The sequence below is a fragment of the Idiotropiscis lumnitzeri genome, chromosome 4 (genome assembly GCF_059441095.1).
Source record: "Idiotropiscis lumnitzeri isolate Australia: NSW breed Sydney's pygmy pipehorse chromosome 4, RoL_Ilum_1.0, whole genome shotgun sequence".
NCBI classification, from domain to species: Eukaryota; Metazoa; Chordata; class Actinopteri; order Syngnathiformes; family Syngnathidae; genus Idiotropiscis; species Idiotropiscis lumnitzeri.
The window spans coordinates 16316546-16339825 of NC_142394.1; the positions used below are offsets into that span (position 1 = coordinate 16316546).

General features: G+C 39.8%; 2 protein-coding genes across 5 annotated transcripts; one reads left to right on the forward strand and one right to left on the reverse strand.

The window, feature by feature from the left end:
* The first annotated feature begins 2539 nt into the window (after nucleotides 1–2539).
* cdhr2 (cadherin related family member 2) lies at nucleotides 2540–18070 on the forward strand. 4 transcript variants are annotated; one of them, XM_088294980.1, is made up of 31 exons: nucleotides 2540–2827; nucleotides 5094–5150; nucleotides 5235–5294; nucleotides 5376–5515; nucleotides 5608–5658; nucleotides 5740–5829; nucleotides 6111–6200; nucleotides 6290–6412; nucleotides 7215–7361; nucleotides 7481–7556; nucleotides 8040–8146; nucleotides 8254–8475; nucleotides 8552–8701; nucleotides 9291–9455; nucleotides 9543–9604; nucleotides 9697–9940; nucleotides 10720–10959; nucleotides 11045–11114; nucleotides 11187–11771; nucleotides 12351–12422; nucleotides 13960–14009; nucleotides 14082–14233; nucleotides 14318–14414; nucleotides 14522–14610; nucleotides 14810–14881; nucleotides 15084–15219; nucleotides 16007–16128; nucleotides 16209–16322; nucleotides 16424–16507; nucleotides 16725–16788; nucleotides 16871–18070. In XM_088294980.1, exons 1-31 carry the CDS (start codon nucleotides 2758–2760, stop codon nucleotides 17021–17023), a joined length of 3954 nt encoding a protein of 1317 aa, XP_088151106.1. In that variant the 5' UTR covers nucleotides 2540–2757; the 3' UTR covers nucleotides 17024–18070. The 4 variants fall into 4 exon arrangements, with proteins under 4 accessions (XP_088151106.1, XP_088151105.1, XP_088151109.1 ...); XM_088294979.1 differs by having other exon boundaries at nucleotides 2541–2827; nucleotides 16868–18070; XM_088294981.1 differs by lacking the exon at nucleotides 2540–2827 and adding an exon at nucleotides 4430–4550 and having other exon boundaries at nucleotides 16868–18070.
* On the reverse strand, nucleotides 17724–23273 carry gprin1 (G protein regulated inducer of neurite outgrowth 1). Its single transcript, XM_088294984.1, has 2 exons — nucleotides 22365–23273; nucleotides 17724–22005 (listed from the first exon to the last, which is right to left on the reverse strand). The coding sequence occupies exon 2, from the start codon at nucleotides 21982–21984 to the stop codon at nucleotides 20074–20076; it is 1911 nt and encodes a 636-aa protein (XP_088151110.1). The 5' UTR covers nucleotides 21985–22005; nucleotides 22365–23273; the 3' UTR covers nucleotides 17724–20073.
* Nucleotides 23274–23280: the final 7 nt, after the last annotated feature.

A 23280-nucleotide genomic window follows, 5' to 3' on the forward strand; every position in this document is an offset into this window, starting at 1 on the left:
TTAGTTTTTTTTCAGTCCAGAATGTGTTCACGTCAACTGTGGTGTTTCTCTGACAATTCAGCTCTATCTTACAGCTGACAGCTCCAGCTGTTGTGAAATGTGCTACATAAATAAAGTTGTATTGCTTTAATAAAGCATGGATGCAGTAATTAAATGGTCCTCCACAGACATGACAAGACAATAAAAATGTTGCGTGTTGCCTTATGTCACAGAGTACTTTGGAAAGAAGTGAGTCAAAAGTAATTTCTACATAACAAATGTCCAATTCAAATATAACAATCAACTGATATATTGCCTTAGTTAAGACAATGGTGGGCCATCAGTCGAGATTTTCTGTGGTGGAATTTAACTGGAGATACATTTTTCCTATTCCACCTTTACCAATACATATTGCCAAAGCTGCGCACTTGACCCTTTTTGGCGGTCAGTCCCCTCTAGCCGCTATGGCTACGGTTCCGGCCTCGACCCTCTGGCCATATTCATAAAAACTGTCGGCCCTAAAATCAACCTTCGGCCTTTGTTAATCAAACCCTTTTTAAAATGTGATTTCGCCTCCTGAGCTATCTTGGATCACATTTCCTGAAAAATATACAAAAATATTGCTTTTCCAATAATGCTCGCAGATTCAAAGATCTGTTGAGAACCACAATTTAAGCCACTGTGGATTAGGTGGATCAGGTTCAACTGTTATGCAGTCCTATTGCTTTACCCCATATTCATTAAAGGTCCAATATTTTGCACTGAAAATGTCATATTTCCATTAGAGCAAGAGCGGTGAAATCAGAAATTTCTGATCTGTATTTTGTTGTTTTTGATTTAGTATTTAGTTTAATATTTTTTCCTTGTTTAGTGTGTGTCTTGTGCTCTGATTGTGTTCACCTGTGCTTGTCGTCTCACTCCCTAGTGCTAACCAATTAGCTCCCTCCAACCGTTTGTGTCTCTTCCAGGTGCTCCTCGTTGTCTCGATACTTTGTTTGTATTTAGTTCCCTGGTTGCTTTCTCTTCTTGTTGGTCCATTGTCGCTTTCAGTGTCAGATGTTCATGTCCATGTCTTCATACGTGTCTCGCAGTCAAGTTTAGTTAAGTCACGCCGATGTGTTTTGGTGTCTCTGTTGTTTTGCACTTTTGATATGTTAGTTTTTCCAAGTTCCTTGTTTGCCTTTTGTTTTTCTTAATTAAATACCCTTTAAGTTACCCAATCCTCGCTTCCCTGCGTTTTGGTCCTTCTCACCCTCCATGTCAGCACGTATCCTGACACTTCTGTTGCTGTTGTGTGGCTGGGATTTTAACTGAAGATCATGTGAGGAGGTCCTGGGCCAACCAGGGGGAGCCACTGTTCCTTCCAATGTAGGAGAGGCTTGGATGCATCATTGTTTCCTCACGGAGGAGCCGCTCCACTCAGGTCATAGAGAGGTGCATAGGGGTAAAAACAGAAAGTGAGAAGCACAGGAGGGAAAAGTTGGACACCCAAGTTAGCTTCATACATTTGGATTCATTGGCATTTCACTATTCTCATTTCACTGTGTCTTTATATTTTGTGTTTGTGTTGTTGTTCTTTTCCCCAATCACTGCTGATGTCAATGGCATGAAAAGGAATGGTTGAGTTTTACTTTATCAGAAGGGCTTTAGCAGTCTTTTATTACCACCACACCTTTTAATTTGTATTTCTATTGCTTGAACAGGTGACAGTGATGTGTTCAGTACGGAAAGTCATAAACCAAAGTCTATTGGAGTAGATTGTGGGGAGAATCTATGCATGCCTTTATCCACAATTCTTGTCCATTTTTTCCCATTGTCAATGTAACAGTATTCTAATTGGTAAATTTGTAATCATTTTATACCGAGCCTCTTTTTTTGATTTACAAACCATGTCTTGATGGAGATTACAAAATAATACCCATCAACATTCTCTGGTATTTTCCCTTAAGTAATATATTCAAATACTTTTTCTGGGAGTTCATGCAACTTATGTCATTTATTCCTTGGACAAAGTTGGACTTAAAATTGTATTTTCAAAGTTGCCATTAAACCATAATTATTTGACTTGAGTTCACATTTAAGATTTTCTTGTTTGATTCTCCAGCACAAACTGTCCCATTCAGATAATACAAATTCAGGGTATTAACATTTTAACCACAGTACTTCACTATGAGTACTTTTTTTGTGCATTTTATATTAAATTTGTAACTCAATAGAAGCAACTGTTGTCTCTTTTCCAAATAAAAAGTATATTTTTTTATAACTTTACAAACCAATTTACATTTAAAATCTAAAAACCAATTCTAAGTTCCATCTCAAATATGAGATGACCTTGATATTGTGGCAGAACAATACATTGTCACAGAACGGTGAAGTCCTGTGCTTTTGTTTCGAAACAAAATGGTGCCTTGTGAATGAAGCCAGTGTGTGAAGCCTATTCCAAAGGGCTTTATTGGGAACAGCTCATTAGGGAGGTCTTCTGAAAAGTGATTCATCACAATGCTTGAATGATAGTACATATCGTAATAGGCCAAGCTCCCATTGGGTCTGACCAGAGCAACCCTTTTGCCCAACCCCTGCTGCCTGGGCCCGTCTCTCACGATTTTCCTCCCACATATTTGTGAGAGACCGCAACAGTGGAAAACTTGATCAGGTTTCGTTTACATTTAGATAGCTGCTTTGGCTCTTTTTATTGCCCCTGCACCCATGGAGGAGGACTGCTGATACGTCATTGGCTCTTGTATATGTTAATCATTTATATTGATAGAGACAGTTATCATGAGAAGGAACAAGAGCCAAAGGTCTCCTCATAACAGGAGGGACAAAAGCCTTCTGTGCGTGTGGCCAGGTAAGTTTGTCATCATATTGAAATTAAATGTGATCGAGTGCTTAAGATGATTTTCCAGAATCTCGATCCATGCGACAAGACCAGAGAATCGCTAAAATAAAGATAATGAAATAAATATTCATGCTGAATAATATAATATAATGACCAAGAATAGATTGTATTTGGTTATATCCGACTTGTTATTAATTCGCCGAAGGTGATCTACAAAGATTTTACTCTTGAAATTACATTAATGTATTTGTATCAAGCAATTTCAGATTTTTAAGAACCGATTAAGTTTAACGACAGGTTTCAATGACGCACCCATTTTACCATCAATTCATGGACACCGCTAATCTCAAGTCTGTTGTTGCACCAACCCAACATAGTGATGACACAACAACGCTAATAAATTGGTTGCAATGACCAAGCGTGGTTTATGTCCATTTCAAAATACAAGTCAGCAAGGAGAGGTTGTTTTGACAATTATATTTTCTATTAAAAAAAATTCAATATATGCACCTGCAGACAACCTTCAACTCATTCACATTGTCACTGAGCCCATGTTCACTGGCCGAAATCAGGAGATTGTACCATTAGATCATCAGTGACTTATTACTATTAACTGTATGATATCATTTTAGTATATTATATAATAGAAAATATGTTATTAATTATTTGGTCACAATACTTATAATTACATTATAATCGTTCTCGTACTTTTAAAATGCCCATTTGAATACAGTAAATCCGGTGTGTAGTTTGCATGTTTCTCCCAAACCTATGTGGGTTTTCTCCGACTAATCCGGTTTCCTCCCACATGCTAAAAACATGCATGGCAGACAGCTGGGATAGGCTCCAGCACCCCCGCGACCCTCGTGAGGAAAAGCGGAGCAGATAATGGATGGATGGATGAATACAGTATTAAGCATTTTGAAAGTAGGAGATAAGTTACTGTACAAATGCCATGAAATACAACAACCAGAAGTTTAGTGGGAACCATGACGTCGTGACGTCCCATATATATTATTGCTTTTCTGAAATTCTCACAAATATTTATATAAATACATAAAAATTGTCCGCAATTTTCATACGAATTTAAAGTCCCTGCAAAGGGAAAATAAATATGTCTCTTAAATTTGACAAATCACAGAGGAGAGTTGTTAATAATTTGGACAATTTTGAATAATTATAAAACAAAAACCATGAAAAAAAAAATCTGGGTTTTGTCTCCACTCTCAAATGCTGTTGTATGAATGCACGAAACCACGCCGCGCTGAAGAATGGATGCCACTTGATTTTGCATTTTTCATATGCTTACACGTTCCTTCATGTCAAAAATATCAAATCAACTTATATTTGAATAGCACTATCCTCTTAAAGCCTCCGGTGGCTGGAATATATGCTGTGAATATACCCTCTCCATCCCATCATGATAGGTGTGAGCCATCAGCTAGCTTGCGAGCTAGCAGGGTCCTCGAGGAGACACTGTTTTTTATTTTTATTTTTTATTTATTTATTATTTTTTTTTTTTTTCGAGGAGACCCTGTAGATGGGCGGTGGGCTTGTCTGTGGCGTCACCTAGTGTTGTATTGTTGTGTGGTTCCATAAAATAGAAACACTTCAGGGAAAGCCAATCTTGTATTAAAGATGGCAGCACACGTCATTCAGTCTGTGGCTCACACCACATGAGAAATATTTGGCCGCTTACTTTGTGCAAGTGTTTGCGTTCCATCATATTACGGTAGGCTGACTAAAACATTATACATAACATTTGGGATTATAAGTAACAGCACAGAGTTTTTCTGTACATTGTGGCATTTAGGTCCGATGCTTGTTTTGAGGTATAGGCTTCGCTAGCCAGCTAATTGTACCCTGTGATGGTAGAAATAATGTAATGTTTATAAATATATATAATTTGCAGTTGTGTCGGTTAACCTCTAATGCAAACATTGGTGCTTCCTGTAAGTTGTTATACAATGTGGGAGAGGCGACACATGCCTGGGTACGCCTAAATCTGTCAGTGGGCACCGTTTTAGCCATGTTTAAAAATATCTGGAAAACTTACATTATTGTAAAACAGTCATTGTCATAGTGCCACGATTCAGGATTGGTTTGTTATCAGTCTCTGCGCATGTTTTCAGTAATTATATACAATTGATTTAGAACAAATTCTCTGAAATTACTTTACAGGGTGTTTAAAAGTCTAGTTTCCCCCCTCTGACTGCCATAAAAGCCATTTAAAAGTAGTCCAAGGAAGATGATTATTTTCATTTTATTTTCGCAGCCATGGAGTGGATCCCTGGAGGCTTCCTGCTGTTGTGTGTTGTCAACCTAATTCATGGTGTGTATTGGTTTGTTAACGTATTTATCATGAGTAGCTATACATCACCATGTAACTTTTTATTTTATTTTTTTTTACATATAGCAAACAGTGCTCCTACAATTAGCACTGTAGTCACTAACGTGTGCGAAGACACCCCTATTGGTAGGTTTTTCCACATTTGGTTCCCTTCAGCCACAATGTTGCTCTACCAACTACTAACTGTTAACCACAACATCTCCACAGATGCCCATGCATTCAAAATAGAGGCAACAGATAAAGATAATGACCCACTGACATATTCTCTCTATGGCGAAAATGCCATTTACTTCAGTCTGGACATTCTGACCGGAGATGTGTTTGTTTCAAGGCAGCTTGACAGAGAGGTAAGTTCTTTTTTCTTTTCTTTTTTATCATACTTACAATTAAATTTAATTGGGTTTAGGAATGCCATGTATTTTTTTCTCATTTTTTCTAGAATGCAAATTTTTTGACACTTGGAATTACTGTTTCAGACGGCATCTATCTTGTGAGTCAATTTTAACACTTAAAAAAAAAAAACAAATCAGTCCAACATCACATTAATGGAGTGAATTGCACACTGTTTCAGGAAAGGAGAGAAATAACCGTAATTTTGAAGGAAGCCAACGACAATGAACCCAAATTTCAAGGGACTAATTTTGATGTCCCAGTGAGAGAGGTTTGTCAGACACATTTTATTGAGTTATATTAATTCATCATCTTTTTATTACAGTAACAATAAATTAAATAAGCATGTATATGTATTAGTGTTTGTGTCTGTACCTGCCTGACATCTCCAATGCTTTAATTACATTGCATGATGAGTTATGTTCACCAATCATCTACTATGTAAGAGAGATGTTATTGTGTTACATTATTACAGCCATCCTCAATCATATTTTAAAAAAATACTAATGAATTGTTAGCTGATAATTGCTCCCCCTCTGTTCTCTTCCTTAGAATACTGCAATAGGTACGAGTCTCTTTAAAGTGCAGGCCACTGATCGTGACATTTCACAAGGTGGTCAGATTACATACACCATTACTGATGTAAGTACCATCCTTAATTTACCGTTTGCCTATAATTCAATAGTTTTCCATAAACTTCAGAAAATTACAATTTACACTTTATTTTCCAGGTGAGCCCAAGTATTGGAATGAGTCAATTTAGTATTGATCCCACAAACGGTAACGTCGCGTTGACCAGTGCACTAAATTACAATAGACTGAGTCGTTACTATCGGCTAAGGATAAATGCCACTGTGAGTATTCATTTTCAGAGTTTATATGTTATTGTAAACTATACAATTATGTAAGGTATAATAGCATTTAGATTAAAACATATGTTACCAGAGTGAGTGTTTTGAAAACATTTAGGGCTTTATTTTTGTGACCAACAGAAATCCAGCATTGCACACAGCCTAAATCTGGCAGACGTGTTAGTCTGGGTGTTGGTTATTTCATAGATGTACGCAAAAAGATCATTGTAGGAGTAAACACAACCAAATGCACTATCCGCCAATCAAAGTGGCTCCTCCCAGTCCCTTGTAATGGGGCAGACTCACATCTTGCATGGAGACAACTCTGTGAGGTAAAGGACACAGCGATCCATGTGTGACTGGAGCTTTGCTTTAAAAACAATGTTAAATGACTACGTGCCGAGTTAAAAAAAAACACAAAAAAAACGTCAATGACAGTAAACAGTTAAATATGTCTGCATACCTGAGCGTGTTTCTAACGTAAAACAACAAAATATCGTGCAGTATATAGTAAATGGGAACATTACAATGTGCATTTATTATTTATCCAAGCCATGGACTTCATCTTACATTTGCTTTGTACAGTAATTTCAGATGTAATAGATGTTTTCCTTTAAATTGCACAGACAATCTACACTTTTTCATGTTTCACTGGGGACAAGTCTTTTTTGGGCAATACATAATATAACAGGTGATCTTTTAACAAAACAATAATTTGACTTTAAGACTAGAAATGTTTGTGTTACTTGGAAAAGCAGAGCAACACTTCCAACAGAATTTTGACATTCTACATTTCACATTATAGGATGGTGGGGGCAAGTGTTATTTTAGTGAGACTAACTATCACTCAAGCATTGCTTATTACTTCGTCACCGTTTTGGATCTCCCGGATCTCGACCCCAAATTCTTGGGCCTTCCCTACATCACGAATGTTGATGAAAATTCAGCAGTGGTGAGTTTCTGCTCAACAACATTTACATTGAGGAAAGGAGCTATGATTTCCATAGTTTTGTATTTTATGGTCAAAGACATTTTGAACTTTAACCTGAGAATGTGTTATATCTTGAATAGGACCATCCTTTTTATGTCGTGGCAGCCATAGACCAAGACGAAGGAATCAATGACATGATCATCTACAGCATTGAAGGTGAGGTTTAAAAAAAGTATGATTATTTTTATTATTCTTGTTTGCTTTCGCTGAAGAGTGAGCTGCAGTTGCAATGAAAAGTTTGGAAACACCCCACTAATTCAGTGTATTTTCAATATTTAAAAAAAAAAAATCTGAATTGTACTTTAATACTTAAGTCAATGAAATTGTGGAAAAATGTTGATGGAATTACATGGTGAACCCCAAAAATCTTATTCAAAACAGAATTTTTTTTTTTTTACAATTTATATTCTTTAAAGTAGGCACCTTTTGGCCAAAGACCAGCTTTGCACATTTTGGTATTTTCTTAATGTGGATAATGCTTTATGACCTGGACTGACTTTCACGTCACAGCTGTGCATTATCATAAGTTAATTGCTTGAATCTTTAAACCTCCTAACATGTTTGAGAATGTTTGAATTTGAAAGTAATTCAAAACTTTGGACCTATACGTTATATGTATTCCTCCCCAACCACTGACAGAATCCTCTGTAGATGGCCTCTTTAAAATCTCTAGCAACGGCACTATTTCTGTGGCGTCGGAAATTGACAGAGAAAAAATTGGTGATAACGTTGCCATGATTATCAAGGTAAGTGATGTTTGAAGTTGATAGCAACATAACGGAATTTGTACGACCACTACTCATAGTTATCAATTAGATAATCTAATATATGTCCATATGCTTTGTGATTTTAGGCCACTGAGTCGCAGCAAAACATCGACGGGGTGTACGCCAGCACCAGAGCGCCAATACAGATCAGCATCAACGACATCAATGACAACAAACCAGAGTTTTACGCATGTGAAGGCTCAGGAGAGCTGGAAACTTGTGAAAAAGCAACTCATTTTGAAGTGAAAATAGCTGAGCACTCACTGGGAAGTGTGCCCATTAACATGATGGTGAAGGACCCAGACAAGGTAACAAGTTCTTGGAGAATCTGTCACTCTGAATTGTCCTGGTGGTCAAATGAAATTGAGTGTTGTCATTTTCTAGATTAAAAACATTCGACTAAATCTGAAGGGAGCGGACAAGGACGTGTTTTCTGTGGAGCCACAATTGTCTATGGTCGACAGCGTCGTTCAACTTGTAGTCAAAGAGCCACAAAAACTGGATTATGAAGAAACGCATCAAATGGTTGTCGAGGTAAGTACAAAAGACACAAACAATTAATAACTTTTCAGTCTGTGGTTTTATTTAGGAAAAAACAAATGTTGGGACGAGACATAAATTACAAACAATCACAATGCGTATCCTTTCGGAATAAGATGCACATTTTTTTCTATAAGTTTTGAATCATCTTAGAAAATGTTAAATGTGTGAAATTTGACTGTTATATATTTTAATACTCTCTTTGCCTTTATGTAAAAGTTTTAGGTAAAAAAATAATGACAATTGTAAATGATAAAAAGCTACAGTAGATTGAATATGATCCTTTAACCTTGAAAGAAATGTCCCTGTATTGTCAAATATCTGCTTGTAACTATCCAACCAATGATGAACAGTCATGAAAGTGTAAAAAAAAAAAAAAAATTAACCACTGAATAAAAATAACATTAAATGAAATTTCTTATATACTGCATGTGCGGCCTCACAAAAACATCCATTCTTTTTCTGTACATCTTATCCTCACTAAAGAAACAAACAACAACAAAAATGAAACATCTTCTTGGACAATGGATTTTGGACACCCTCCTGTATTGAATTTTTCTTTGTTACCTGTGCCATGCCGCAGGTGATTGCCAGCGATCCAGGAGAAATGAGCTTTGTCTCCACTGCCACAGTTACAATTATGATAGAAGACGTCAATGACAACAGTCCCAAGTTCTCACAAGATTCCTTCTTAAACTTGAACGTGACCGAGCACTCGGACGTTGGCACCGTAGTGACGACGATCACTGTAAATCCTCTGCGCTGCAACACAATTGGAATTTGCATGCAAGTTACTGGAGTGTGGTTAAAAAAAAAAGTGCATCTCTATTTACAGGCAGATGATCCAGACACGATGGACAAAGACAACATCACCTACACGCTTCTCCCAGAAAGCATGTACGTCTTGGTCACACTTCAGTTACTTCAATGAAGACACCATCTTATTTCTACTGTGGCGCACAACAAACCAAACTGTATCTGTGTTTCAGACTGGCTTATTTCGACGTGGAGCCAAAGACGGGTGTGATTTACGTGAAAAGCAAGACATTGTTGGATCGCGAAATCAGAACATTGCACTCTGCCACTCTTCAGGCCAAAGACTCGAGTGGCAAGCCTGCCAACACGTTACTGCAGTTCGTAGTGACGGACATCAACGACCAGCCTCCAGTCATCAACAAAGAATATTATCAGGCCTTTGTTAAAGAGGGTTCACAGCTCGAACTTCAAGTAGAAGTAAGTGATAATTATTTGTTGAGTTTTTTTTATCACAGTATTTCTTCAGATCGAGGGTTTTATGTAAACAAACAGCCCAGTGTGTGTTTTATTCTCTAACATTAATTAAAAATGTTATGTTGTGAAGGTTGGAATGTAAAAAAAAAAAAAAAAAGATCAGCTGTGTGCCCGTAGCTCGTTCTTGATCTTTAATTTACGAGAGCAAAAAAGCCAGTCCCAAGACATCAAACAAAGTCGCAATACCGCGGCAAATGGTGCTGTTGAGAAAAAATATCTTCCTGCATGGGTGGTTTTGGACAACGGATCCAACCATTAGACCAGCAAACATTCCTCAACAGGGGAGGGAGGGGAGCATGCTGACAAACATTCCCATCTGGCTGATAACATTCATTTGCGGCAATAACCTCCGCTAATAAAATCAAACAAACAAAAAAAAAATTAACTAAATATATATATATTTTTAAATGCGTCCCGGTACCATATGCCCCATGAACGAGCCAGGGCCGCGGACTGGTTTTTGGGGATTCCCCGGTTCTAAAGTATCGTCAATAAGTAAAGCAATTTTATCTTCACACACCTGCAGTAAAAGATGAATTTATTGTGTTTAGACAGTAAAATACCTCTTCCAATCTAGCTTGCGTCAGGAAAGTGCACAGTTTTTGAGTAGTATAGCACACTCATCTTAGTTCAACAGCCACTTTCTGTTTGTGATATGCTCTGACTAAATTTACCATCCCATTATGAAGATATTTTTGTCTATTTTCCTCCACTTTGAAAAGGCGACTGATGCAGATGAGCTAGGCACATTAAACAGTCAAATCATGTTTGCAATATTGCCAAGCAAGTACAGCGATTTCTTCATCATGGACCCCAATACCGGAGTGTTAAAGAACCGGGTTGAACTGGACCGTGAGGCTTTGGATGCTGAGCTGAAGGGCAAAATCGAGCTCAATGTTACTGCCACAGACGAGGGGGTGCCTGCCCTGTCAACCATGGTCAGCGTAATCATCAATGTGGAGGTATGTCTTCAGCAGGTTGACTTGGAATGCTGTGTTGCGCCGCAAAATCTCATTAACATCAATTATTCCTTGTCATGTATCCCAGGATGTCAATGATAACACACCCGAATTCAAGAACACCTCCTATAAATTCAGTGTCCAAGAGGGGGAAAAAGGTCAGAACACCTTGGTGACTTTTGAGTGTTAACTGTGCAGGTTGTAATGGGAAAACTATTCACTGCAACCAGGTGCATTTGTTGGGACCGTTCTGGCTGAAGATTTGGACCAAACAACCGACTTTAACCGGCTCGCTCTTCGAATCATATCTGGAAGTTTTGACAGTTTTGCCATTCTCTCCACTTCAGAAGAGCAGGTTTGCATGGGAAACATCACAGTTGACCTGGGCGTCGATTTGGACTATGAGAGCGATCGGCAGAAATACATGCTGCAAGTAGAAGCCACAGATCTGGGACAGAAAAAAGCAGTGGTGACAGTGGAGGTGGATGTGTTGGATGTGAACGATGAAAGGCCTGAGTTCTTTCCTTCAAAGCCTGTGAAAGTGAAAGAAAACACAACACTGACCGAGGTTATTGGGAGATTTGAGGCGTGGGACAAAGATGGAAACCACTCACTGATCTATGAGTTGGAGTCCCTCAAATGCAGATGCAATGGCTCTCTGTCACCTTGTGACTGGTTTGTCCTGGAGCCGACAGGAGACGTGCTGGTTAATCAAGAACACACGCTGGATTATGAAATGTGTGACCGGGCCGTGATGGAGGCTCTGGTGATAGACAAGTTCACAGAGAAAGGAGAGAATTACAGTCTCATTGCAGGTCTGTTCACTTAAAGTCTATATATACTCACACAGAAATTTGGTCTTGTTCCCAGGACTGGGATAAAAAAATCGCTTTTTTTTTTTTTTCTCGTAGCGATAGTTTGGAAATGTTTTTCAGCTTGCTCACAACATATCTCGACTGGAATGCTTCCTCATTTGTTTTCCGAGAATTTTTGCATGATGGGTTCGGACATTGACGTGGTTATGATTCATGTGGTAAAATGGAAATTTCGTTCTGCTATTATTTGGAAGCGACAGCTGTGAAACAAAGATAGTTCTAAAGCTCAGACTCGCGCATCTCTACTACACATCTAGTAAGGAATAAAAAAAAAAATACACAAATGGCAAATAATGAATGGAAATAGGAAAAGGAATGTGTAGACACAAAATGCTTAGCGTCAGTGACGTGTGCTGCAGAGCAAACATTGTTATTGTCCTTAGCCCCTTGAAAACAACAACAAATTCCTCTATTCCTGTGGAGTACGTATAGGCCTTTACACTAACGGCACGTGTCATCAAATTTAAATATTGTTCAATAACATCACCCAGCACTGTGACTTTCTTTGCAACATTTCAGGACAAATGGAGATCGCCATTGAAGACGTCAATGACAATGCCCCACAATTCATCATCTCAGATTCTATCTTTGGTGGGTTTTTCCTTTCTTTTCACTCATTCAATCCATAAGATGTATTTATACGTGTTCAAAATTGTAGTCCCCGCCTCCCAAAGACGTATTTATACGTCTTAGCCTTTTGCGTCAGAGGTCCATGTTTTTAAATCTTTAGAACACAATATTCCTAGGCCTTGCAAAATCAGTCAAAAGCCCAAAAAACCCACTGTGATTGAGGTGTTTCCTCTTGCGAAAACGGCTGGGATTAAATGAGTTAATGTGATCAACCTTTTCAAAATGTGTATTTCTAAAACAACATACACAGAACTAGACATACAAACGCTATCGCTCTTTGTGAAATAACCACTCTAATGTCATCTAGAATGTAGTGATTGTACCAGAACTATGGCCAGAGTAGTACGGAGCCCCAAAGACAGTGCTTCTGAAATAGTGGGGCGCCCCCCCCTGGTGGGGGCTGGATGCAGGAGGGGGCGTGTGTGACCCTAGGGAACATGCTTTTTTCCCCACTGTACTACGATAAAGTGTAATTGCACATCCACTCCAGTAGCTGGCAGTGGCGCTCTCCTGGCCCATTGTGCGCAGCGAGTATTAACTCTACGGTGTAGGTTTGTTTGGCTATGAAATTGCTATTATTTATAGTTGCGGCGAAGAGTGGGTGGTGGAGTGGGGGGGTGAATTGTTTTCCTCTTGCTAGGGGGGGCGTAAGAGAAAATAATTGAGGAGCACTGCCCTAAGATCATGGGATTAAGAAAAAAAAAAAGGAAACGTTTGTGTTTTCTCGCAATGTTTGTGAAATAACAATTTTTTTTTCAAGGGAATGTTTTTTTCTTTTGAATGCACGCTTATGTACTTCCGGGTCATCAAGGCAGCATGTCAGAGACGCCAACAATCATAGAGGAGGACTTGGAACGCTTGTTGCAGTTAAGAGATGTCCTTTTTTCGTTTCGGTTTGGACTTGCTTCTTGTCTTTCATTTGTTTGGAAAAGAATTGATTTTATGTCCTTAGATTTCAAACGAATTTCAAAGAAATTCAGTCAAACTCACCGACCCGAAATAACTTAAACGTACATTAACTTGCAAAAAACAAACAAAACAAAAAAGACACAATACAATTTAGCGTTATCTCTCAAACTTTGCGAGGAAATGTAACGTTTTTTTTTTTCTTCCTCTGACTTCCACGTTACCATCGGTAAGCGATTCACTCGCCTGACTTAAGTGACAGTTCCCACTCGTCTGTATGTGCCTTCTTGACTGGCAACCAGTCCAAAGTGTAGTCTGCCTTCCGACGTTTCTCAGTCGCAGTATATTCTTTAATTACATGCACACTGAGGAGCGTTTCTGAATTTTGAATTTAATTCATTGACTGGCCTCTGTCCCACTTGTCTGGTGGTCACTGTCATGTCAATCATTCCAAGCAGCACACTGATTGATGGGTTCTGTCACATGGTCTGCATGCAGAAAAAGGTTAGACTACATATAGTGGCAAGCGTCTTAAAAAAAAATGACCATCTGGATTCAACAACATTGCTTAAGTTAAGTTTTCCTTCTTTAGTTGTGGTATCAGAAACTGCAAGCAAGGGGACATCTGTTGGCGGAGTCAGTGTGAGTATAAATGAAAGTATATTATTTAACTCTCGAATGCAATTTAATTGTTCGATGTAATGTTGCTCGCAGGCAACAGACCAAGATACAGAAATCAATGCCCAGCTTGAGTTTAAAGTAAGTGAAGTGCAATTTGAGGACATCAACAAAAACATGAGTGGCACAAGGTCTCTGTTTGAGGCTGTTACCACGCAGCAAAAGGACGTTTACGTTGGGATTATTCAGTGAGTCAGCAATTTTTTTTCATGTTTCTTGACTGAGCATGTTTGGGTCTTCTCACACTGCATCATCTTACCTCCTGCATACAGAACCACTGAGGGGCTTGATGTCACTTTGAAGGGGAAATATTTGGTAACGGTGTCTGCAACTGACTCCGGCGGCCTCTCCACCAACACTACTCTGGAGGTGGGTGAATGGATAATGAATCCTCTGTCACCAATGAGATAATATGCCCTAATACGTACGAAACTGTAAGACTTCCGAATTTCTAAACTTCCATTTCGACGTTGCAGATTTTCACAGTTGACAAATCTTACAGAGTGGAACTTCAATTCAGTAAAACACGAGCTGAGGTCGTACAAAATGAACCTGCTATAATCAGGTATGTCGGTAATATTTATTGTTAAATCATTTCATTGTCCAAACCAAAAGGTGGCAGCACAGTTCAAGATGTCGTCCCTCTCAGTAAACTAATTTCCTTTGTATGGCCTGAGCGCAACAGGGTTAATTTGAAGCAAAACACACTCTGTACTATTTTTCACCATTTTTTTCATCAAGCCTAAACTTCAATCTATCTTCAGAACACTTACGGCTGCCACTAAAGCTGTGGTTGAGGTTGTTGGCATCAGGGAAGGCACTTCTGAAGACTCCAGGTGAATTATTTTTCGTTTACTTCATCTGAAATTGCATGGGCTCTTAAATTACAGGCTGGTGGGGGCCAGTGCTGAAAATTGAGAGCTAATTTTATTTAACCAGTAGGGGGTGCAAGTGTTCTTTTAATTAATCCTATTGTTGCTGTTTAACGTCCAACATATTTGTTTGATATAAAGCATGGCCTGCGATATTTTCTCACAGGGCTTCAGTTGGCGCAGTAATGGTGGCATATTTTCTCTTTTCAAATGGGACTGCTCTCACCAAAACTGAAGTGGACTTGAAGATTTCTGTACCCCAGCACGCTCATGTATTGGACCAGTTAGGCCTCATGTACATTGTAAGTACCCAATTGGGTTTGTTTTGGAAATGTCTCTTTTGACGTATGGGCATTTCTTTGCGAGTGTTTCTTTCATCCTTGATTCATCGGACAACAAATTACATAGTATAGCTCCATCGTGGGTTGCAGCTGCGAGGTTCCACTATTTCACTGATATTTTTTGTATAATTCATAACTAATTTGGTGAACCCCTCCTGAAGATTGGATGTACTGTAATTCCACTTTAGACCACTAGATGGTTTCACGCTTACCAAGTTTGAGACTAAATATTACAGGAAAAATACCAGAAGCACTGTTTCACCACATCCTAGTTTTGTTTTTGTAATGATTTAATGTTACGCACTGTAATCCTGCTTTTTAAGTCTAAAAATCTTTGGGCATGATTATTGATGTGCATTGTGCGATGATAAGTCAAGTTTGTTAGTTTTGAAATTAAAAAAAAAAAACATGTTTATTATATTTGCACTCCATTTTCCTTTTAATCTGGATATTTCTAGAGAGCAGATTTAACATTTTGCAGAGGTGATCTGGAATATCTGGAAGACTAGCTGAAGCCTATCCCAGCTGACTTTGGACGGGAGCGGGGTGCACCTTGGACTGGTTGCCAGTCAATAGCAAAACAAATCTCATGCTCACCTCCATGCATGTGAACTATTTAGTCTGCAGTTTTCCTAACGTGCATACGTTTGTTGTTTTAAAGTTGGAGGAAGCCAGAGAACTCATAATAAAACCCACGTAATTGATAATTAACATTAAGCTAATGGGAGAATGCAATGTTTTGTTTCAGACTGATTCATCAGTAACACCTCCAGAGTCTGACCCTCTAAAATTCGTCCTGCTTGGCATCATGGCTGGTCTCATAATTGTGCTTGTTGTCCTCATCACTTCACTGGTTTGTACTCGCAGAAAGTAAGTACTTTGGAAAACTACGGATTATTCATTCATTATTAGTCTTTAACTTGCACGCATCAACTCTCTTCACACTCCAGCTACAGGAGGAAGCTCAAGGCAGCAAAAGCCATGAACTCTGCAACCATGGTGGCATCTGACAACCTCAAAAGTGGCCCGGTTGTGCCAGGGACCAACAAGTACACCATGGAGGGGTTAGATGATAACACCGTCATCAATAACGCAACCATTGTCAGTGAAATTTGTAGAAAATATACTCTGTTCCTAATGCCATGCTATCATTTTACACTGTTAGGGCAAACCCAGTTCTCAATCTCAACATTGACACAGTCATGATGCTGGACATGGATGAGGAAAGCTCAGATGTTGACAAAGTCAGGTAAACTGACAACTTTTTCCCCAAAAATCACTTGGTAACATTGAATTGTTCAAAGTATCTTGACATGACAAAGAACCAAGATTTATGTGGCATGAACAAAAATGAGCTAGTAATTTAATGACATGACTGATAAGAAAGTCAGTCTGTCGACTGACATTATTCCTCAAGAATTGATGTTCCATGTGCTCTTCTCCCTCCACTTATTCCCCAACCAAAGCCTTGACTCCCTGGATTACAGCGATGACGGGAACACATATGAGAATGATACAAAACCTGTCATGGTAAATTGCATTGGAACCCGCTTAATTTTGTGTATTTTTAGTATTAATGAGGGCTAATGCTAGATCTGCTCCTCATCAGCAGAAAATCCGGGAAGAAGAGGAACTGGAGGACAACGGGCCCCCCGAGTACATCGAACCTCTGGGCGCGGCTTTGGCCCAACGGAGCCAGAAAAAAAGTTCAGACAATCATAGAGTGGGAATCAGCAACCCTTTATTCAGCACAACAGACCTGTGATGTGATCATGGACATCAACCATAGATGTGACCCATTTGCAATCACGCAACCAAATTGACAATCGAACTCAATAATGATGGTGTGGAAGACCTAAACATTTCCATGAGATGTTGCTGAGATTCTTGTATAAGATGTAAACATCTATATGCTGGACTGACTATTGTGAGGAATATATTTACCGCATTTTCCGGACTATAAGCCGCTTCTTTTTTCCGAGACTTTGAACCATGCGGCTAATGCAACGGTGTTGCTTTTCTGTGGATTTTTCTTTCACCGGTAGGGGCGCTCTATAGTTCAGAAAATACGCGAAATAAATGTCGGTTTTGTTTTGTTTTTCTCTTGGGTCTGTTCTGTTTTAATTAGCAAAGTTGTTGCTGTGTTAAAAGGCACTGTTTTAACAATCTGTTTATGTACCTTTATGTGCATTCACAGTACAAAATCGTTCTGTTCATGCAGTAAACAATTTTTTTTTTCAACATAGAAAACTGCGGCTTATAGCCTGGTGCAGCTTGTATATCGTTTTTTTTTTCTTTTCAGAAATGGTTGCTGTGTCTTATAGTCCAGAATATACGGTACATATAAGGTTCACATCCTGTCTACAACTGTGGCCTTGATCTTGTTTTGCCACAATTTCCCTCGAAACTGTCATCACACTTAAGTAATTAAGAAGGCAGAAACCATTGCAAAAAGATAAAACACATTTTGTGCAGACTGTAATCTTTATTTTCATCAATATGTTATAAAGCAGCAATATGAAAAATGTTTTGCTTTCAAATGAACTGTGTCATGAGTCAAAGAAACACCCAATGCAGCTGATGCTACCCTTTACTTAAAAAAAGTGTATTGCATTGCCTCAGTGGATGACACAAAATTGTACATCTGACAAAATGTGTAAATAATACCGTTTGCTGGTGTTTACGTTGACTTCTTTGACTTCATGCAGTGTGAGCTCATTACTAGAAGCATAGAAAAAAAATGGTCACATCTATGAATGTAAAACAGTGCAATAAATGAATAAACATTTACCATCATTGTAGATGGGACAAATTGTCTGAACAGCAATATCACCGACCAACAACTCTGAAACCAAACTACATCAATGATCAAAGTATGTAAGACAGGTAAGATTGCTTCATTATTTGTTAATTACACCTAAATTAGAATTCATCGCAAAAATGGCTGAGTACAACCCGCATAGCTGAAGTCATAACTTCTGATCATGATTGTGCATTTGTGCTCTGATTGATGCATTTATCCACGTTTACACAAAAACAACAAGTCAAAAATCAGTGCCAAATTGAAAAGCAGAATATGAGATACAACACAGAAGCCTGCGCTGACATTAGGGACTCCTCTCACACAACATTTAGATTTGAAGTTCACATCCCACACTTAATTTTTGACAACAAAATTCCAGTGACCAGGAGTCCATGACGCTGTCCCTGTAGCCGATTTGTCGGGGCAACTTGCTGCCATGGTTTTACATTAGTTTATGAAGTGCTTCATCAATAAAAATGGCTGTATAAATGGACAGTAAAAACAACAGAGGAAAGAATGAGAAGTTAGGGAGAAAAGCAACAGCAATAATGACAGTAAAATACAGTGGAACCTCCGAAATTGATCAAGGCAAAAGTGATGCTATACAGTATATTCCTGCTGTGAAAGTGAATGTAACAAAGTAATGCCTCCTCATGGGACAAATAAACTATCTATCTATCTCTCTCTCTCTCGCTCTCTCTCTCTATCTATCTATCTATCGATCATCATAGAATCATAAATGGACCTTATTGTGACATGGTCTGGGAGCTCAGTAGTAAATACAAATTAGGAGATGCTAATGTACAGTAACTAGCAAGTATAGCATGCTGATAATAATAATATAGACTAGCATGAAAATGAGCAGAGAAACTTGCCAACAGATAACACATATCATACTTCTACTGCACTGAAAACAGTTCACAGTATTTCACAACCAACACTTGAGCATATTTTACTTGTACACCTACAAACGAAGGCACCGTGAAGCTCAAGATGTGTTCCGACTGTACACCGCCTGGTGATAAACATGCTTCCTGTTCGGGATTGCGGGAAGCTGGAGTCTTTCCCAGCTGACTTTGGATGAAACTCGGACTACTGGATTGTGACCATTAGACAAAAGTTGAGTGCTAAAATGGAACTTCAAAAAAAAAAATACATAAATAAAATCACCTGAAGTATTTGTGAAGTTATTATGATGGGTAAGGTTCCAGCCTGGCTGCGGCTAAGCTATGGCATATCGCATCTGAGGATATCCTCGCAAATGGAGTTACAAAATACACAATAGGTGCTTGAGCCACAATTTGGTCTAATACATTCGCAAAAAAGTCCACTTTTTGACCTTTCTGTAACTCGTCCAGTCTCTCTCCCTTGCAACCTACTGAGACATTCTCCACTCAGCGGTCATTTCCCTCGAAGCACATCCAATTATTTGAAGCAACTCAATGGCAAGGTACTATCGAGCCGATCATTTGTTAGATGTGAGCTTAGTCTCTTAAGTCAAATATTTAACAGCATAATGTAGAAGAGTGTTTAAATATCAACCTTAATTGAACCAGGAAATGTATTGATTAAGTCATGCATCAAACACCGACATTTTTCTGTTCATCTCCTTGTTAGGGAACAACAAGTTGTCCAAAAAGTACTAAAATATTGAACAATTGTGCAAAAGTTTAGAGGTCACATTACGTTTACCTGTAAAGGTTGTAATGGATGATAGCTTCTTGCAATTCATTGAAAGTTACGTCGCCCAAACTTTGTGTGAGCACTAGATGTTGTGGAAACGTTTTTGAGCAATAGAACATCATGAACGTGAGCCACGGATGGATGATGTTCAACTTTGGAGGTTCCACTTTATCGCATGAAAGACAAGCCTACTGAATACATGGCCAAGGCAAGAGGCATCATGCAGTCCTCCGCCACCCTTCACCCCAAAGTCGCCTGAAAAAGGCTCCAGCAAACTCCTGACCAGAACAAATGTATTTATTGATGGATTGAATTATCCTTCTCCTAAATCACTCGGTGGTATGCGCTCGAGAGCAACAATGTGGCTGCTGCATGTTCTCCATCAGAAGCCGAAAAGGGTTTCTTCTGTTCCGGCCCACATTGTCGTCCCGCTCTCTCCTCTTCCCAGCCCGGCACCTGCTCGACCCTCCTTGGGCTGTCTCATAGGACAGCGGTGTGGCCGAGGGGTTGAGGGGCGGAGGCGGAGGTAACGAGGGCTGCCTCTTCTGCTTCTTCACCTGTTTCTCCAGGTGCTTCTGGATGGCCGAGCCCAACACGGCCACTTCCACCACTGCCCCGTACACCTCCCATGTCATGCCCTTCTCGTCCCAGCTCACCTCTTGCACCACCTCCTCGCTCTTCTCCTTGCCGTCATTTTCTTCTTCAGCTTCTTCCAACACATTTTCCTCAGTCACTTCTTCCTTCTCCTCAATTTTAACTTGGCTTTCCTCCTCCGCCTTCTGATCCTCTTCCTCTTCTTCATTGTTTTTCACTGTGCTGTCTTCTTTTCTGATTTCAGGAAATGTCGTAACGGTGGGTGTCCTCGGTGTCATTGGTGCGGTAGCAATCGAGCGATATTCCACTTGATGACCCACTTGTATCTCGGCATCTGTCGTCCGGGCTACCATTCTTTGGCAGTGACTTGGGAAGTGGAAAGCGTGATCTCCCTCAGGAGGGGTCATCGGGCTCGTGGCTGCAGACTGACACTGCACCACTTCCAGACTCACTTGCGTGCGGATGTTGTGGCAGCCGTCAGGAGCAGGAGATTCTGGGATGGGCGGCTTTGACACTTGGTTTTTCTCGCGTATAACTTGTTTGATTTCTGGTTTGAGAGGAGTTTGGCAGGCGCAAACTGATGTCTCACTTGTTTGCATTTTGCTTTGAGTAGGCTTTACGTTTGATTCCTGATCAGGATCAGCCTCTTCTGTTGATTTTCCCTCCGTCTTTAGATCCTTGTTGTCGTTTTCTTCATTCTCTATCTTGATCATCTCTAGGGGATTAAAAGATGACTTCTCGCTTTCTCGCTCTTCCACCTTGTCGTTATCGTAGTGGGTCACTAAGATGGTAATATCTTGGTCCATACTCCCCATCCGTTGTTGCATACACTGGTGATTGCTATCCTTTTCTTGTAACTTTGCGGCAAGAGAACAGGCAGCAATTTCTGTAGAAGAGTTGATGTTTGTGTCAGACTCAGCTTCTGCTGGACTTTTTCTTGTGGGAGTAATCATTTGTGTCCCACTAACATCTCTCCCAGCGAGCGCTGGGAAAGCTGTGGTCGACGGCGTCTTTGGAGTCATGGGAGATGTAGCCACGGAGAAAAACTCAACTTGCTGACCCGTCTGCATTTCCGCATCAGCACCAGATCTCCGAAAGGAGCTTGGGAAGATGAAGGAATGACCGCCCTCAGGGGGGGTCATGGGGCTGGTGGCAGCTGAATGACATTGGACCACCTCCAGACTGACCTGCGTGCGCATGTGGTGCTGCCCAAATGGTGCAGGGGAATTTGGATCAGAGGGGTCCGCATGTGATGGCAAAGAAAACAAGACTTTTTCTTCAGTTGTCATGTTTTGAATCGCATCATCTTCACAGTCGGAGGGCGCATCCTTGGCTTTTGTTCCGTCACCCTCAGATTGTTGTTTCAAAAGGACAGCTTCAGTCCGCTCGTTGTCTATCACGTTTACAAAATTGGACTGATGACTATTCTCACAAACATTCCCTGATTGTGCTTGCTCTATTTTCTCCACAAAACTCTCATCATCACCGCCGGTGCTGACATTATGGAATAGTTCTATCTGACCGCCCCCTCGAACTGTTGATTCTTGACTGGCGTTCATGAGGGGTCCGTCATGCGCAGGGTCTCCATCAGAACGTGCACCATTCTCTTTACCAAAACCTCTCGTCTCATCCTTAAGACTTCCCATTATGTCCGCCGGAAGATATTCCTGCAGGGAAAAACACAGCGATGATCGATATTGTCAGTACAAACCAGCACATTATGTAATCAGACGACAATCTGCTCTATATTGTTGTCTTTGTGATGTTAAATACACAAAGGTTGTCAAATAGGACACTGAACGGAGACCAACATTTATACATTTTGTCACACATTGTTTGCTTGATTTTACTCTACATACTGTCATCGACTCGTTTGATATCCTTTAGTTACAACTTGTTAAATGAATAGCATAAATAAATTCAACCAACGGCACACATAAGAGCAGACAGAATACAAAAAAAGAAAAAAAAAGAAACACGACATGATTTAAAAAAAAAAAAAAAAAAAAAGGAAGAGGAGATGTACCTGAGCAGTCGATTCAGACTAAAGAAGCCTCCGCAAAATAATCTGTCACATTCAGGTCAAACATGGTCCAAACTTCAAGTTGATGGACACTCTCTATTAACGATGTTCGATTTTCCTGCTCTTGACTGGTCCTGACTGCTGTGGCTACAGGTTTGTCTGTAGAAGAATCTGTCTGAGGCAATCGTCGCTCTTGTAGCTGTGGCTGCTGTGCCTGTTGAAAAGCTTCACATTTCCAGTTTCCCTGGAAACCACACTCGGGTTCTTGTGGTGAGTGGTAATGTAAGGGGGCAAAAAAAAAATCAGTTTGGCTCTCATCTACTCATCAATTCAAAGTAATTAACATCTCATTTAGAGGTTGGGGGTTCAACAATGGGATGTGCAACAATATGTGGGGATTGAATCAGCTTTTGAAGAGAAAGTGAGTAATGGAGGAGATGGATGTGTCACATTAATATTGGACTACGTGTGTTTTTGCAAAAAGCACATGTTAAGTGTGAAAAAGATGACAAATAAATTTTCTCTGCAAATTTAATACAGTTTTTTTGTTACAGGTTAAATTCAAAGCAGGTTCTAGTTTAATACTGGTGAAATTGTTGCGCTGCACAGAAAAGGAGGTTAGAGCCTGAAGGAGGCTGAAGGAAGCCACCCACACATAAACACTTGCACAACACTATGTCTTTTATACACCATCCATGCTCTGATATTTAAGACTCTAAACGCCTAAATGTGCTCATTGAGTGTACAGGTACATATTTACGTTTTCCTAATTTGCAGGTTGTCCATTTCCTGATGGACAAGAATAGTAAGTTGCAGCTTGGCTAGAACACGGTGTGCTGACTGAAGTATTCTCACCACTAATTCAAAGGCCTCCACCAATCCCTGGCCCCCGCGGAGTTCTGTCGCCTAGCAACCACGT

Coding starts and splice junctions, on each gene's coding strand:
- cdhr2 (XM_088294979.1), top strand. CDS start 2,758: ATGAGAAGGAACAAGAGCCAAAGGTCTCCTCATAACAGGAGGGACAAA. Junction 14,010..14,081: donor CATCTGTTGGCGGAGTCAGT/GTGAGTATAAAT, acceptor TGTTGCTCGCAG/GCAACAGACCAAGATACAGA. Junction 16,323..16,423: donor AACAAGTACACCATGGAGGG/GTTAGATGATAA, acceptor TTACACTGTTAG/GGCAAACCCAGTTCTCAATC.
- gprin1 (XM_088294984.1), bottom strand. CDS start 21,984: ATGGGAAGTCTTAAGGATGAGACGAGAGGTTTTGGTAAAGAGAATGGT.